The 14,272-nt window shown below is 37.4% G+C and overlaps 1 protein-coding gene across 1 annotated transcript; it reads left to right on the plus strand.

Annotated features, from left to right (window-relative positions):
- The first annotated feature begins 57 nt into the window (after positions 1–57).
- On the plus strand, positions 58–11,418 carry LOC105051237 (C2 and GRAM domain-containing protein At5g50170). Its single transcript, XM_010931572.4, is given in 12 exon segments — positions 58–694; positions 7,820–8,059; positions 8,062–8,100; positions 8,103–8,648; positions 8,651–9,058; positions 9,201–9,383; positions 9,484–9,767; positions 9,842–9,958; positions 10,040–10,302; positions 10,417–10,591; positions 10,700–10,972; positions 11,057–11,418. Coding segments are annotated over 12 exon segments (3,114 nt in total). The 5' UTR covers positions 58–318; the 3' UTR covers positions 11,267–11,418.
- The last annotated feature ends 2,854 nt before the right edge of the window (positions 11,419–14,272 follow it).

The raw sequence follows: 14,272 nt of genomic DNA on the forward strand, positions 1-14,272 counted from the left end.
GTCTGGGGGAGTTCGTTTTGTTTTGTTTTGTTTTCCTTCTCTCTGCGTCCCCGAGTTTTTCAAACCTTTACGATGTGCATATTTGACCGAACTCCTGAAACCGCCTCTCCAAGAAGTCAGTTTGTCTCGCACCTCCCCGCAGTTATCCACCCGCCGAGCAACGTGTCAAGCCCACTCCACCTCCACATTTTACCCGGGATGCATTCCGGACCTCTCCCTACACTTCCCCCTGCCGCCCTTCCCCACCATTTTCTCTCCCCCGGGTTCCCATCTCTCTCTCCCCGCAAGCCGCCTTAAACGCTCGCCATCGGCCTGACCATGAGGCTCTACGTCTACGTGCTGGAAGCCCGCGGCCTGCCCACCGCCAAGCCCTCCGATGGAGGCGCCGCCGCTGCCGGCGTCTACGCGAAGCTCAAGGTGGGGAAGCACAAGTCGAGGACGAGGGCGTTGAGGGGGACCCTCGATCCCGTGTGGAACCAGGAGTTCGTGTTCCGGATGGAGGACGACGAGGAGGGGGAAGAACTCGAGGTTGGGGTCTTTCGGGAGGCGGAGGGAGGCGGTGGAGGGGAGCTCCTTGGCCGCGTCCGTCTTCCCGTCCGCGTGGCTTCAGGTGAAGGGGTGCAGACCGTGCCGCCGACTTGGCTCTCTCTGCAGCCCCGGCACCATGGTGCCAAATCCAAGGCCAAAGACTGCGGTGCGTGTGCTTCCGTTTCCCGAACCTTGATCAGTTTTCGCTTTTGTAGACTTGTGGTGAATAATCGATATTTTGATTGGTATGCTGGCATTCTGCTATTCTTGTGATTGTGATTGTTATACTAGTCTGCGGGGAAGATGGTCCGACATAATATACAGCGTGAAGACGTCAATCAATTGGAGGGTGAAGGAAGTGCTGGGTGAGATGATGCAGTAATGAATATATTTGGAATGGGTGAGTAAAAAAGAGCTGAGTTGATGGTGGTACTGGTGGTTCTGGGGAGAAAAGGTGAATGGGGACTTGATATTGTGCAGTGAGGATGTCTTTTTTGTGTACAACCTTGATTAGATAGATAATGAAGGCAATCAAGGTGTCAACTTAAGTGTGTCTATTGGGATTGAATCATTTGAAGAGAAAGGAGGGAAGAGTTCATAGAAATGTTTGTCCGAGCCACATTTTACATTGAAATGGGAACTAATTGTGGTAATTAGGATGGAAGTTTGGATTTGACATTATTCCTTATATTTGTTTAGTGAGACATCCCAAATTAAGGTGCTTATGTTATTGAATGAATGGAAGATGTCGCAGTCAAGGGCTCGTGGCTTGGGCAGGTCGGTCTCTGCTCTTACGTACGTGAGGTATTGTCTGCTTCAGCCTCTGCCCGCTATGGCATGGAGCCTTATGGTTTTATCCTTTAAAAGATCCTCATAGGAGAAAAAATGTCCCATTTCATATAAGTCAAAGTCCCCTTGACTCACAATTAATGTGGGACTAAAGATGTCCTCTCTCCCACACCACAACAAAAAATCATCTGAACTTTAATCGATCTGGATTCAGTATTGCCAGTTGCAAATATTGGTTGGGATGTTAAAAGAAGAGAAAAGTAGATACTGACTAGACTGTGTAATAGGGTTCAGTGGCTCGGTACCAAAACCTATACTGATACCATCTTATTATAGTATTTGTATATGGTATGGTATGAGTTGGTGAGGCATATTAAATGTTGGTATGGTATAAAACTGCATACCAATTTGGTACCAGTATAGATGGTATGCTCGGTATGGTACGGAACTGACAGGTACATGCCATGTAAGAGAACTTTTGTCATCTCCAAGCATTAGTAAAAAGAAAAGGTTAAACAAACAAGACTTAGTAAACTTTTTGGTTATTGACTTAATAAATATTTTGATACCATTGCATCAAGACTTTCTTGAACATAGAAGGTAGGAGAATTTGGTCATAGAAGGCAGATGAATAAGGAGCAATAAACCAGCCTGCCTTGAATTGAATGATTCTTTAATAAGAAAGCGTTTGAAGTTTGGAGTATTATTATTGAATCTCAATGTTCAAATGCTTATTTGACTCCTTAACTTTGATAAGAAGATGGCTTATTGAAAATTTATGCATAAGCCTAAGAAACTATGGATAAGATAAAGCAAATGGATGTTAAAGTCTTATTCCAGCTGATTATGAAACCCTTTACTTGATTGGAATAGTGCTGCTTTTGTTCAAGCGATGTTGACAAAGCCACGAAAGAGTTAAACCAATTAATGTGAATAATGCATGACAAAAAGTATCTTCTTGCTTGCTTATAAGGCATTGAGGCAAGTGATAGCATACAAGTTCAAAACTCTCCATGCCATTCATAAATTAATCACACAAACAACTTCCTCATCCCCCCTGGCCGCTCTATCAAACATTATTTAAGGCCTTGACTAAAGTTCCATGGTGCTTTCTTGTCAATATCTGGTTCTTCAAAGGTGGATGCTGAACTTCTGCTTGGAAACTGAGTATTTTATAAGGCTTTGTTTTGGGATATTCTTTCCAAGGCTTTCAGTTTAACAAATCGTCTGAACCAATTTATCTAATTTTGTTATTTTTTGTCTATCTGTTGAATATGTAGCGATCTTGCTCATTATTATAGTGGATCCCAACTGGATTCTCTTTGACCTGTGTGTGCTACACCCTTTTGTTCCCACTGGATTCTGTTTGACTTGTGTGTGTTACACCCTTTCTTTCCCACTAAATTCTCTTTTCGTCAGTATTGAGATTTAATGGGGCCACTTACCATAAATTAGTGCCAATTATCATGTGCCGCATGATAACCAAATCATGTTGATTTAAAGACTAAAGCTTCTCAATACTCATCCAAACAAAGCTAAGTTAACCTTTTGTAGATTAAATCGGAGTTTCTAACATCGTACTTGTAATTCAAGATGTTTTTATATGTTATAGCATGCATGGTTATGCTACCTATACTGTTAGCGGGATTTAGTGTATCTAGTTTCTTTCCTTATGTGTTTTTTAAAAAAGGATGTCCTTTAGTATTTAGTTCTGTTGTTGTGTGTTGTTGAGTATTTCTGTGTACATTTAAGATTTTTGGAAATGGTTTAGGATTTGACATTTAGGTAGAATGGGATAATTTCTTTTTTCGATGTCTAATCAAAATCCAAATCCAAATTAGCACTTCCAGATTTTAAATTATGCCTACTTTGGTTGTGAGATTAGGACATGAGTTGAGGCCATATGAGACAAGGTTTGTTATGTAATTCATTGGTAGAATACAATGTTCTTGTTGGTTTGCCTTGGAACATCTTTAGTAATTGATACATAAATTCAAGAACAGTCCTAGTGGATTTATTTATAGGAGAAGCTGTGATCATAAATTTCTGATCTATTTTATGGAAAATTGTGATTTATGCTCTTATACTTTCTTCTTTTTTTTTAGAGAATATAATCAATGATTTACCATTTCTTGTGTAGTTGATCTCATTCAGTGGCATTTCCTGAAATGTGAAATTTATTTTCAGGTAAGCCTCTTTGTCATCAAAATCTTCATATGAATTTGGGTGAAATCTCATATATAAATCTGACTCTTAAGGTTAGGTAACATTAAGGCCCATTTGGAAATGAACTAGTTCAGTGGGATATTGTTGAATTTTCAATCCTAATGAAAAAAAATCCTTGAGGAGATAGGATAGGATGTTTGAATACCTAATCTTGTTGAAGAAAAAATATCCTCGGAAGGAAAATTCTTTGATCCAATGCTTTTTAGTTGATGTTGCACCACCCTTTCTTGCCTCCATCTCATCTTCATTCTCTGTGAGAGATCATGCTTTCTTGAGCCTTGAGATCCCATGCTTCATTGTCACGCGGCTACCAAACCTCAATCAGTCCTTACCTCTTTTAAAAAGGCCACTTTTGGCCTCTCATTATACCATCGCTTGTGCCATTGCCATTGCTGTCAGCGTCATTCTTGATGTCACTTTACCTAGACATTGGATGGGATGTCAAGTGCCAAGTTTCCACTAGAATCTGACATAACAGGATTAAAAGAAACTTGGATACACAGACACAATTGGACAATTTAATTTTGTATTGACATATTTGGAATCCTTTTGATTTTTGATTGTTAAGTGATTTTTATGATCTTCAAGATACTTGGCTTATATATAAGAAATGGTTAGGGGTTTTAATTTCATTTGTGATCAAGTTACCATGGATTGACTTGGTGGCACACCTAATGCAGGCAAAAGATTTCAAGTGGACCTTTACTAGGCCTTGCCCTTCTAGTCATGGTAATATCACAGTCTGCTCTTTTTCTCTATCTGCTTCTCAATTGTGAGTCCCCATCACACTATGCTTGGTTCATGACCGGAATCGGAATCAAAATGGATTGGAATGAGAATCAGAATGACCAAATCCCCTGAAGTGTTTGGTTCATGAGTAGAATGGGAATCGAATCAGAATCGGAATAAAAATTTGAACCCATAAGGAAGAGTGGGGATTGAGTTTTAGGTAGATTGGGCCATTCTCATTACATCCGGAATCGGACTCCCCCCAACCAAGTGGCTGGAATGGGAGTCACCCATTCCGATTCTCATTTCAGACTTCTATTCCCCCAACCAAGCACCCCGTAAAACCCTCGAGCACCATAGAGGAGGATAGGCTACACCCATTCACTTGATTGTGTTCTCCTTCAAGAAGAAATATGGAGTTTAGACCATTGGAATCATGTTCCATCTCTATGGCTAAAGGAGAATGTGGCGGCAAAGAAGTAACAGATGTGCTCTAGCTCTTCTTCTTATTCTTCTTCTTCTTCTCTCCCCCTCCTTTTCTCTTTTTTCTTTCATTCTTTTTCCCCCTCATTCTTGTCACAAGCATGAGATTGAGAAGTTATATGGACCAAAAATCATGCAAATTGAAGAAAATGGCTATCATGGCACAGGATTATGTGACATGCATGCCGTATCATGTTTGTTGTGTTGATTTAACATTTGGTTGATGGTGATATCTGTACGATATGGTTGATGGTGATGCCTGTACAATATGCTTGATGGTCTAAAATGTGACATTGATGCTATAAGATTCTGGTTTGTTTGGTTTTTGGATTTTAGATGTATGAGACTTGGGCTTAGGGACATGCTAGGCTGCCTGGTACTTAAATTCTCATGCATTGTTCACCATGTGAGCTTTTGAATTGGCTAGTGATCATATATATTAGAGAGCCGATCACTTTCCTCTCCTATGATGCAAACTCCAGTTCAATCTAATATGAAGAGAAAGGTAGGAATAGTAGCTGATAAGGGTTGGAGATGCATCGATGGTAATGATAGGTGATAGCAGCATCCACATGGGCTAGCTGAGGGTTCTCCCATCCATAGTTTTAAATCCTATGGGATGTCCTACAGGATGCTGAGATGGGTTATTGTCCTAAGTTTCGGGATGGCCCATCCCACCATTCTAGGGACATCTCATGTTGCAAGTGTCGACGAGAAAAAACAAGATATAGAATACAAAGGAACAAATCATAAATTTAATTAAATTGTATAAGTAATTATTTGATACTGTAGGACAAAAATAATGTTATTTTATATTTGTAGGCCTCTTTGTACATATGTAGTACTAGGAACCAATCACCTGTGATAATACAAATAAATGGGCAGTAATGCTGAATCAACTATGATTCAGTCTAGTTATTTTTACATGAGTTTGAATAAATCATGATTAACCAATTATCATTCATATAAGAAGCCATGTCAGAGGCCTTGGAATTATTTTGAAAGCTTACTGCTAAAGAGGGAGTGATTCATGGAGAAGACTACCAGTAATTATTGTCTAGAGCATGTTATTGCTGGAAATAACCACTCTTTTCTTTACATGGAGGAGAAAATCTATTCAGTCTCTTTACATTTTTGCATCATAGAGCAACTTCTAGATCACTGGAGAAATGTTATGTCCTCATAACTGAGGCATGGAAAAGAACCCATAAGGGGATCAACTAGACCAGTGATAACCATGGATGCTGGACCACTCCAAAAAAATTTCAAAATAGGAAACAATACGTAATTGAAATATGTTTCTTTCAGAGATTCTTTTATGCTAATGCTAATTATTGGTAATTGATTAACATACATAACTATAGTAATGCATTCTTGGTTCATATGTAAAACGTGATCTGAGGTATGTTGAAAAGGGCATAATGCAAGTACATTTGATGATAATTCATAGATTTTTTAAAAGAACACTGGTATAAATTATGAATTTAAAGATTGATCATTTTCTATCTTTATTAGGAACTTAAGGGCATCAAGAAAAACTTAAAGGCTAGTGTTGAATGCCTTTGAGTGCAATTATTATTAAAGTTTGTGTTCCTCACTAGAATTTAAAATCTAGCACAAGCAAAAATTTGTATGAAATTTAACAATCTTTTTTATTTGTCTATCTTTAAACAAGCTCAAAGATGAGCTAAAGACTAATTATCTTGAGATTTGTGGGATAGCTTTGTTAGTCTCATCATTGAAAAATTCAACTTAGTGATGTCTTAATATGCATTATCCAAAAATATGACATGTATCTATGGTATGTGATGTGTATCCAATCCATGGAGATATATCTCTTTGGATTTTCTAAGATATAGAAGGTATCCAGGTATGGTGGCATGATGATGGAGATAACCAGGATGGTTCCTAAGAAGAGCGGAACTTAAAATAGTAAAGGATGCTAACTCTTGGTATATCATGTACACTTCTAATCATGATCCCCATACTGAGTTGAACCTCTCAATTCGAGGCATACTGAGCTAAATCGATGTAGAAATCTGGACGGTTCCTCCAATTGGTTCGATATAGAGGCCAAAGCCTCCATTGATCCCCTTGTTCAATTAAAAATGGCTTAAATAATCTAGCTCAATCTTGTCACCGGCTCGATGAAACCCTCCCTATCTGGTCATCCCTTGTCGCATGATGTTGAGTAAATCCCCCTCTACTCCACTCGCTATTGTAGCACCTTGTCATCACGATGCCTCAAGATCGACACCTTGGTCACCAGTAACATCCTCTCTCTGTCTTACATGGGCTTCGGTTTAGGTTAATGGTCCCCTCACCCTCTCCCTTCCTCCCTCCTCCTTCCCTCTCTCTCTCTCTCTCTTCTTTCTACTTTTATCCTCTCCCCCCTCTCCAGCTCTCTTTGTGTTAGTACATCCTGGAATGGCATGGTATGGACCCATACAATGCCGAATTGGTCAGTGGCCGGTACACCCTCTAGTATTGGTTGGCAGACTTGCTTTTAATCCTAATAATTGGAGATAAATGTGTGACTTGCATGGCTGTTGACTGAGGCTTTATGTAATTGGAGGATAGCCTGTCTTACTCAATTAACAAAAGGTTAGTTGTCCATCAATCTCAAAATGAGATGGCAGATGTTATAATCCTCTATATGTAATGTCAGATGATATTTATTTTCATCTGTTGTTCCTGATACATGAAGTGTATGCATGACAGAGGAAAGGGAGGATAACATACTCTTTCACTCCCATCATCACTTGCAGTTATGCGGCTGAAATCACTAATGAGGATTTGATTTTAATAGGATGACTATCATGGAGTGTAATATATTTAGATTGTATAAGAATTTCTCTAGTGCATATTTATTTTTCCAGTTATTTCGAGAATCCAGCATTGTAAATTTCTAGCACTGTTGTTTGAGGAGCTAAATATGAATCTATGCATAATCTATTCTTGCATGTGTTTTCTGCAAGATTGTATTCTTGTTATCATATTGATACTAATGAAACTTTCCAGTATTATCTTCTTATCAGTTATGACCTAATTATTGGAAATTCAGGAAAAATTCTTCTCACCTCAACATTGTATGGAAGAAGCAACAGCAATTCTGTTAACCATACTTCTCCCCCTTGTTCAAGCCTCGTCAGTAGTGCCAATGTTAGAGAGCTAAAAGACTCGGCTAGCACACCACATAATGTTCTCCAAGGCACAGAATCTCCTACCATGACAAATATGACTAAATCAATTTCTGTAGTAGAACAAACACCATCAATTCAAGCTCATGCTGGCCATTTAACAGAGAACATCCCAGTAAGAATGAAGCAAGCTTCTCGGTTGTTTCTAGAATCATGATTTGTTGGAGTTTTCTGATGTGCTTTCCGGAGATGAGAGCAATAAAGGTGCAAATGTCTTGTTTGAAGATGCTATGCAGATCATGCAAACAAGGGAGGAAACTAATATGCCAGCCAATCTTGAAGGGGGCATTCTTCTTGAGGAAACATACATGATAGAGACCAAGGATCTAAACTCTCTCCTATTTAAACCTAATGCACAATTCAGGAGAGAGCTTGCAGAACTGCAGGGAACCACAAACTATGAGGAAAAACCATGGAAATGGAAGTGCAAGGATCCACCATGTTTAGGAAGGTTGGTCACTTACACAAAAGCTGCAACAAAGTTTGTAAAAGCAGTCAATGCCATAGAAGAGCAGACCTATATGAAAGCGGATGGGAAAAATTTTGCAGTTTTGACTCGTGCCAGCACACCAGAAGTCCCGTATGGTAAGTGCTTTCAGGTTGTTTTGCTCTATAAGATAATGCCTGGTCCACAACTATCTTCAGGTGAAGAAAGCTCTCATTTTGTTATATCCTGGAATCTTGAGTTTAACCAAGCACTGTAATGAAAAGCATAATTGAGGGAACTGCTAGGCAGGGATTGGAGGACAGCTATGAAAGCTTTTCCGACTTGCTGTCTCAATATATTAAACCAGTTGTCTCATCAGAGCTGTCAAAGGACAAAGAGCAGTTGTTGGCACCATTGCAGCTTGATCACCAATCAGATTGGGAATTGGCTATCGAGTACTTTTGCAATTTTACAGTAGTTTGTACCATATTTATGTGTCTCTATGTTCTTACGCACATTGTTTTGTTACGACATGGTGCAAGCTGGGGACTCGAATTTAATGGTTTAGATTTGCCTGACACATTTGGTGAACTGATCACCTCTGGGATTTTGTTTCTTCAAGGCGAGCGCATTTTCAATATGATTTCACATTTTGTGCAGGCAAGATTACGAAGAGGTAATGCTCCCACCCTTATTTTATGTATAGGATGTATGCTGTAGCTTTTGTTGGGACATAATATATGGCATTTCCTGTGTGTCAGTGCTACATGCTTAGTTTTGCTGGAACCTCTAGCAAAATCACTACTTCCCTTTGGCAGGTAGTGATCATGGAGTGAAAGCACAGGGTGATGGGTGGCTTCTTACTGTCGCTTTAATTGAAGGATGTAATTTACCGTCAGCAGCTTCATCTGGTTTTTCAGATCCTTATGTGGTGTTCAGCTGTAATGGTGAAACTAGAACAAGTTCTGTCCAGCTTCAAACACTGGATCCTCAATGGAATGGTTACCTTTTAATGCACTCTCTTTTTCACGATTTTAATCTGCTTAGTTTTTTATTGCATTTGTGGGTTAATATAGAATAACTCACTGAGAAATTCTGCAGAAATACTGGAGTTTGATGCGATGCAAGAACCACCATCCGTGTTAGATGTTGAGGTTTTTGATTTTGATGGCCCGTTTGACCTAGCAGCCTCTCTTGGGCATGCAGAAATAAATTTCCTGAAACACACGTCTGCAGAGCTGGCTGACATGTGGATACCCCTTAAGGGCAAACTGGCTCAAACATCTCAGAGCAAGCTTCACTTAAGAATTTTCTTGGACAACACAAGGGGAATGGAAACTGTAAAAGAATATCTAACAAAAATGGAGAAGGAAGTTGGGAGGAAGGTATTTCAGTTGATACAACCTGTTTCTAGAGGTGCTAGTTTATGACTCTACTGACTGTAGTTCATGCTTGGCAGTTAAACATCCGGTCACCTCACAGAAATTCAATGTTCCAGAAGCTCTTTGCTCTACCACCAGAAGAATTTCTCATCAATGATTTCTCATGCTACTTGAAGAGAAAGATGCCATTGCAGGTCCTGCATTTTGCTGTTATAAAAATTCTTTTCTTAATAATATAAGATAGCGGCAATAGAATGACATGTCTAATGCTGCAGGGCAGGCTTTTTTTATCTGCAAGAATTGTCGGATTCTATGCCAATCTGTTTGGTCATAAAACTAAATTTTTCCTTCTCTGGGAAGACATGGAGGATATCCAAGTGATTCCTCCTTCTTTTTCAACATTTGGGAGCCCAGCTTTACAGATAATCTTGAGGAGTGGTCGAGGCCTTGATGCTAGGCATGGTGCAAAGTCTCAAGATGAAGAAGGAAGGTTGAGATTTCAGTTTCAATCATTTGTATCATTCAACATAGCAAGCAGGTCTGGTGCAGTGCTATTATGCTTAGATCTTTTTCTCTGATCATTTAAGAACTAAGATGTCATCATTTTGATATGGCAAAGATAATTAGCTGTTACTGCTTGTGTTGTGGCTAGGACGATTATGGCTCTTTGGAGAACAAGAACCTTGAACACTGAACAGAGAGCTAAGCTGGAAGAAGACCAACAGAATCAAGGTATAAGAGCAGTTCAGATTCAGGATACTGAGACTCTATTGAATTTTGGAGACATCAACCTTTCAAAGGCTTACTCTTCAGAGGTTCCTCTCCATGTGAGTTGTCCACTCTTTGCTCTAGCAGACCTGCCTTACATTATCAGAATTTTTTTGTCTGGAAGAAATTCTGTCAGCTTTTTCCCCCATCACTTGGACTGTTCGCAGGTAAATTTGCTTATCGAATTATTCGAAGGGGGGAATCTGGAGAAGAAAATTATGGATAAAGTCGGCTGTCTTAATTATTTGGTGACTCAGTGGGAGGCTTTAAGACCCAATGTTTATGAAAGACACATACGTTACAAGTTCAATCGCCACATGTCAATTTTTGGTGGTGAAGCAGTCAGTAGCCAACAAAAAACCCCCACAGCAGCTGGTAATGGGTGGATTGTGGATGAAGTCATGACTATCCATAATGTCCCATTTGATGATCACTTCCGGGTATGCTTTATTCATCGAGCTTCCACCAATGTCCTACATTTGCTATCTGTGGCTTTCATTCTCTTCTTCTTGTTTCTGCTGCAGGTCCATTTGAGATACAAGATTGAGACCTTGCTACATATCTCCTCAACAAGCCAATGTGATGTATTTGTTGGCACAGAATGGATAAGAAGCACCAAATTTCAGAAGCGAATAACAAAAAATATATGTGATAAACTAGCTCATAGGTCAAAGGAGATATTTGAACTGGCAGAGAGAGAACTTTCTGCAAAGGCACAAGATCAGGCTAGCTAGAGAATAGTGCTTTTTAGTTGCATATTAACTGGTGGTCATGTTAACAGTCATAAATTTGAAACATAGCACCATTTGGTTCAGATAGCATTTGTACATTTGTTGAATTGATTAAGCAAAACTGAATGCTAGTAAGAAGTTGTTTTGGTTATTTACCAAGCAGATCATCACTTAGGCTGGAAATATTAACTTGTAGACATGAGAGTTGTGACTCTTCCCGGTTGACTGTTTTGGTTGCCTGAAGATGGGATGACGATCAACAGAAAGGTATATTTTGGCATTGAATTGACTGTCTATTGCTCCGTCCACTCCACTGACTTCCAATTTTGGCCTAGTCTTCTAGCTGTTCCCTTTTCTTGCTACGCTGCCTTCATTCATGAATCTGCTTGCATGTTTGGATATTTTCCAAAATAGTGGGATGTTTGCATCTTAAGAAAAACAATCTTTGTTGATGAGATGATATCAGACTCCATTAAATCTCCCAAGTTCATTAATCCATTTGAGTAAGAAAAATGTTGATTTTTATGAGTATTGAGTTCCCATAAGAAAAAAATAGTTCCCCTGGTCTTGCATATATGTTTCAAGAAGCGTGCATGCATACATAAGTACATCCATGTATGCAATATGTACCCAAAAAGATACATACATATCCTTGCATACATCCACTGCATATGTCCGTCCATAACGCAAATACATCCATCCATGTCCATACGTGTGCGTGCATGCATGCATACAAACACAGCTCGTTCGCAACTACCACCGGGGCCAGCCCGCCAGACGCCTCCACTGCGCCGACTCCACTCACGGCCACTGGGAGTACCGCTGGCAGTGGAGCTCTCGTTTAATATGGACGAATACGAAAGCCGTGAGGATGCCGCTAGCCCTATACTGTACCGTTTCTCATATTACTATTTTTTTTAAAAAAAATTAACGGTTAGACGTTATTTTGGATGCATCCATCTATTTGAAAAAAGTTGCTAAAATATACTATAAATTAATTAATTAAACAATCAATTGCTACCTTAGGGCTTATTCTTTTGCGGATAAAAAATTTATACAAAAAATAATATTTTTTTGAAAAAATATTTTTCAGACAATATTTAGACAGAAAAATAATTTATCCATATTCTTCTATGCATTAGAAAATGGCTCGAAAATCTGTTACCCATGTTCTTTTATATTACTACTTTTTTGGGTAAGTTACATTGATTTATCCATATTTTTCATAATATTTTTTATTATATAAATATTATTATATATACTATTATATTATATTATATTATCACATATTATAAAATTATATTTTATTATATTATAATAGTATAATATTATACTACAAAATTTTAATATATTTATTATTTTATTAATATATATTATATTAATATAATATATATTATATTATATAATATTATTATACATAATAATATAATATATTATATTATAAATATTAATATATAATATATTATATAATAGTGTATTATAATATATTATACTATTTTTATAGTATTATATAAATATATATAAGATAATATATTATTATATTACTATATAATATACTATAATATATTATATTATTTTATGTTATTGTGATGTTATATTATATTATGTTATATTATTAAATTATATTATATAATTATTAATATAGTATCATATATTATAAATATTAATATATAATATATTATATTATATATTATTATATATTATTATATTATTATAATATATTATACTATATTATTATATTATTATAGTATTATATAAAAATATATAATATAATATATTATTTTATGTTATTATTATATTATATTATATTATAATTATATAATTATATTATTATATAAAATATTAATACCTTATATTAATATATAATATATTATATTGTTATATATCATTATATTATTATAATATAATATATTATATTATATTATATTATATTATATTAATATATGTTATTATATATTGTTGGTGCATTAAACTGGCCTCGAGACATGTGGCATATCATATGAGACTAAATCTTAAAGTGCTAGATTCCAACATACCAATTTACCTGTAAAGTAGATTCAGCTCAGTATTTTATCGATTAAATAAATGATGCTCTTATACTCTCCAAATATCTATGATTGGAGAAATATTTAGATTGGATATATGCCGACCTGAACCCTTCTCTATCCAGGAATATTACAGCATCCTTATTTCATCCTGATCTTCTAATGAGGTAAACTATTATTATGACGGACTTGGCTATTTTGCAAATGCCCACAGTGATTTCTTGGACCAGGCCACAGTTGATCACATCTCATGTCCAACTTATATGCACAGCTGTATGCCAGCTCACTTACAGATAATTCTCTAACTATTAATAGACTCTCTTAATGGCCTAACAAACTCTAAAACGGCCTCATCATCCCCTTTATAAATAGAGGGCAGGGATCCTCTATCGGTAAGTCCAACTCTCGAAAACTAAGGAAAACTCTGCCAGTAGAAAATCAAGCCTAGACTTTTGGCTCCTACAGAGTTCTCCAATTCCATTCAATTCTCTTGCTCTTCTATTCTTTTCTACCTCTATTCTCAAGACTCGAACTGAGTTAAGCATCGAAGGATCAAAAATCAAAGGATCCTATCTAATTTTTTGACTGATTTTGCAAATTAAAGGAGTTTTTGCTAGATCACAAGGATTGCTCCGCCCAATCTCACTCAAGTGACTCACTCTATTCTAGATTTTGAGCCCTGAAGCAACAGATTGGCGCTAAAGGAAGGATCTTTTTTGATTTCTTTTGTGAGAAAGATGGTCAAAGCAAGAGCTAAACATTCTTCTCCCTCTACTCTAGAAGAGGAGTACCAGATGTGCCACTGCAACAGCCAATTACTATTGATCCTCATAATTCAGCTTTCTTGTTCAGCAAGTCCAAGCCCTGCAGCGACTGTTCAATAGCTTTAAAAAAGGGAGGAGCAACCATCGAAAGAAGCTCATCCTCTAAATGCTTTATCTCAATATAGTTCTCGACTAGCCCA

This window comes from Elaeis guineensis, chromosome 9, assembly GCF_000442705.2.
Source record: "Elaeis guineensis isolate ETL-2024a chromosome 9, EG11, whole genome shotgun sequence".
Classification (NCBI taxonomy): Eukaryota; Viridiplantae; Streptophyta; class Magnoliopsida; order Arecales; family Arecaceae; genus Elaeis; species Elaeis guineensis.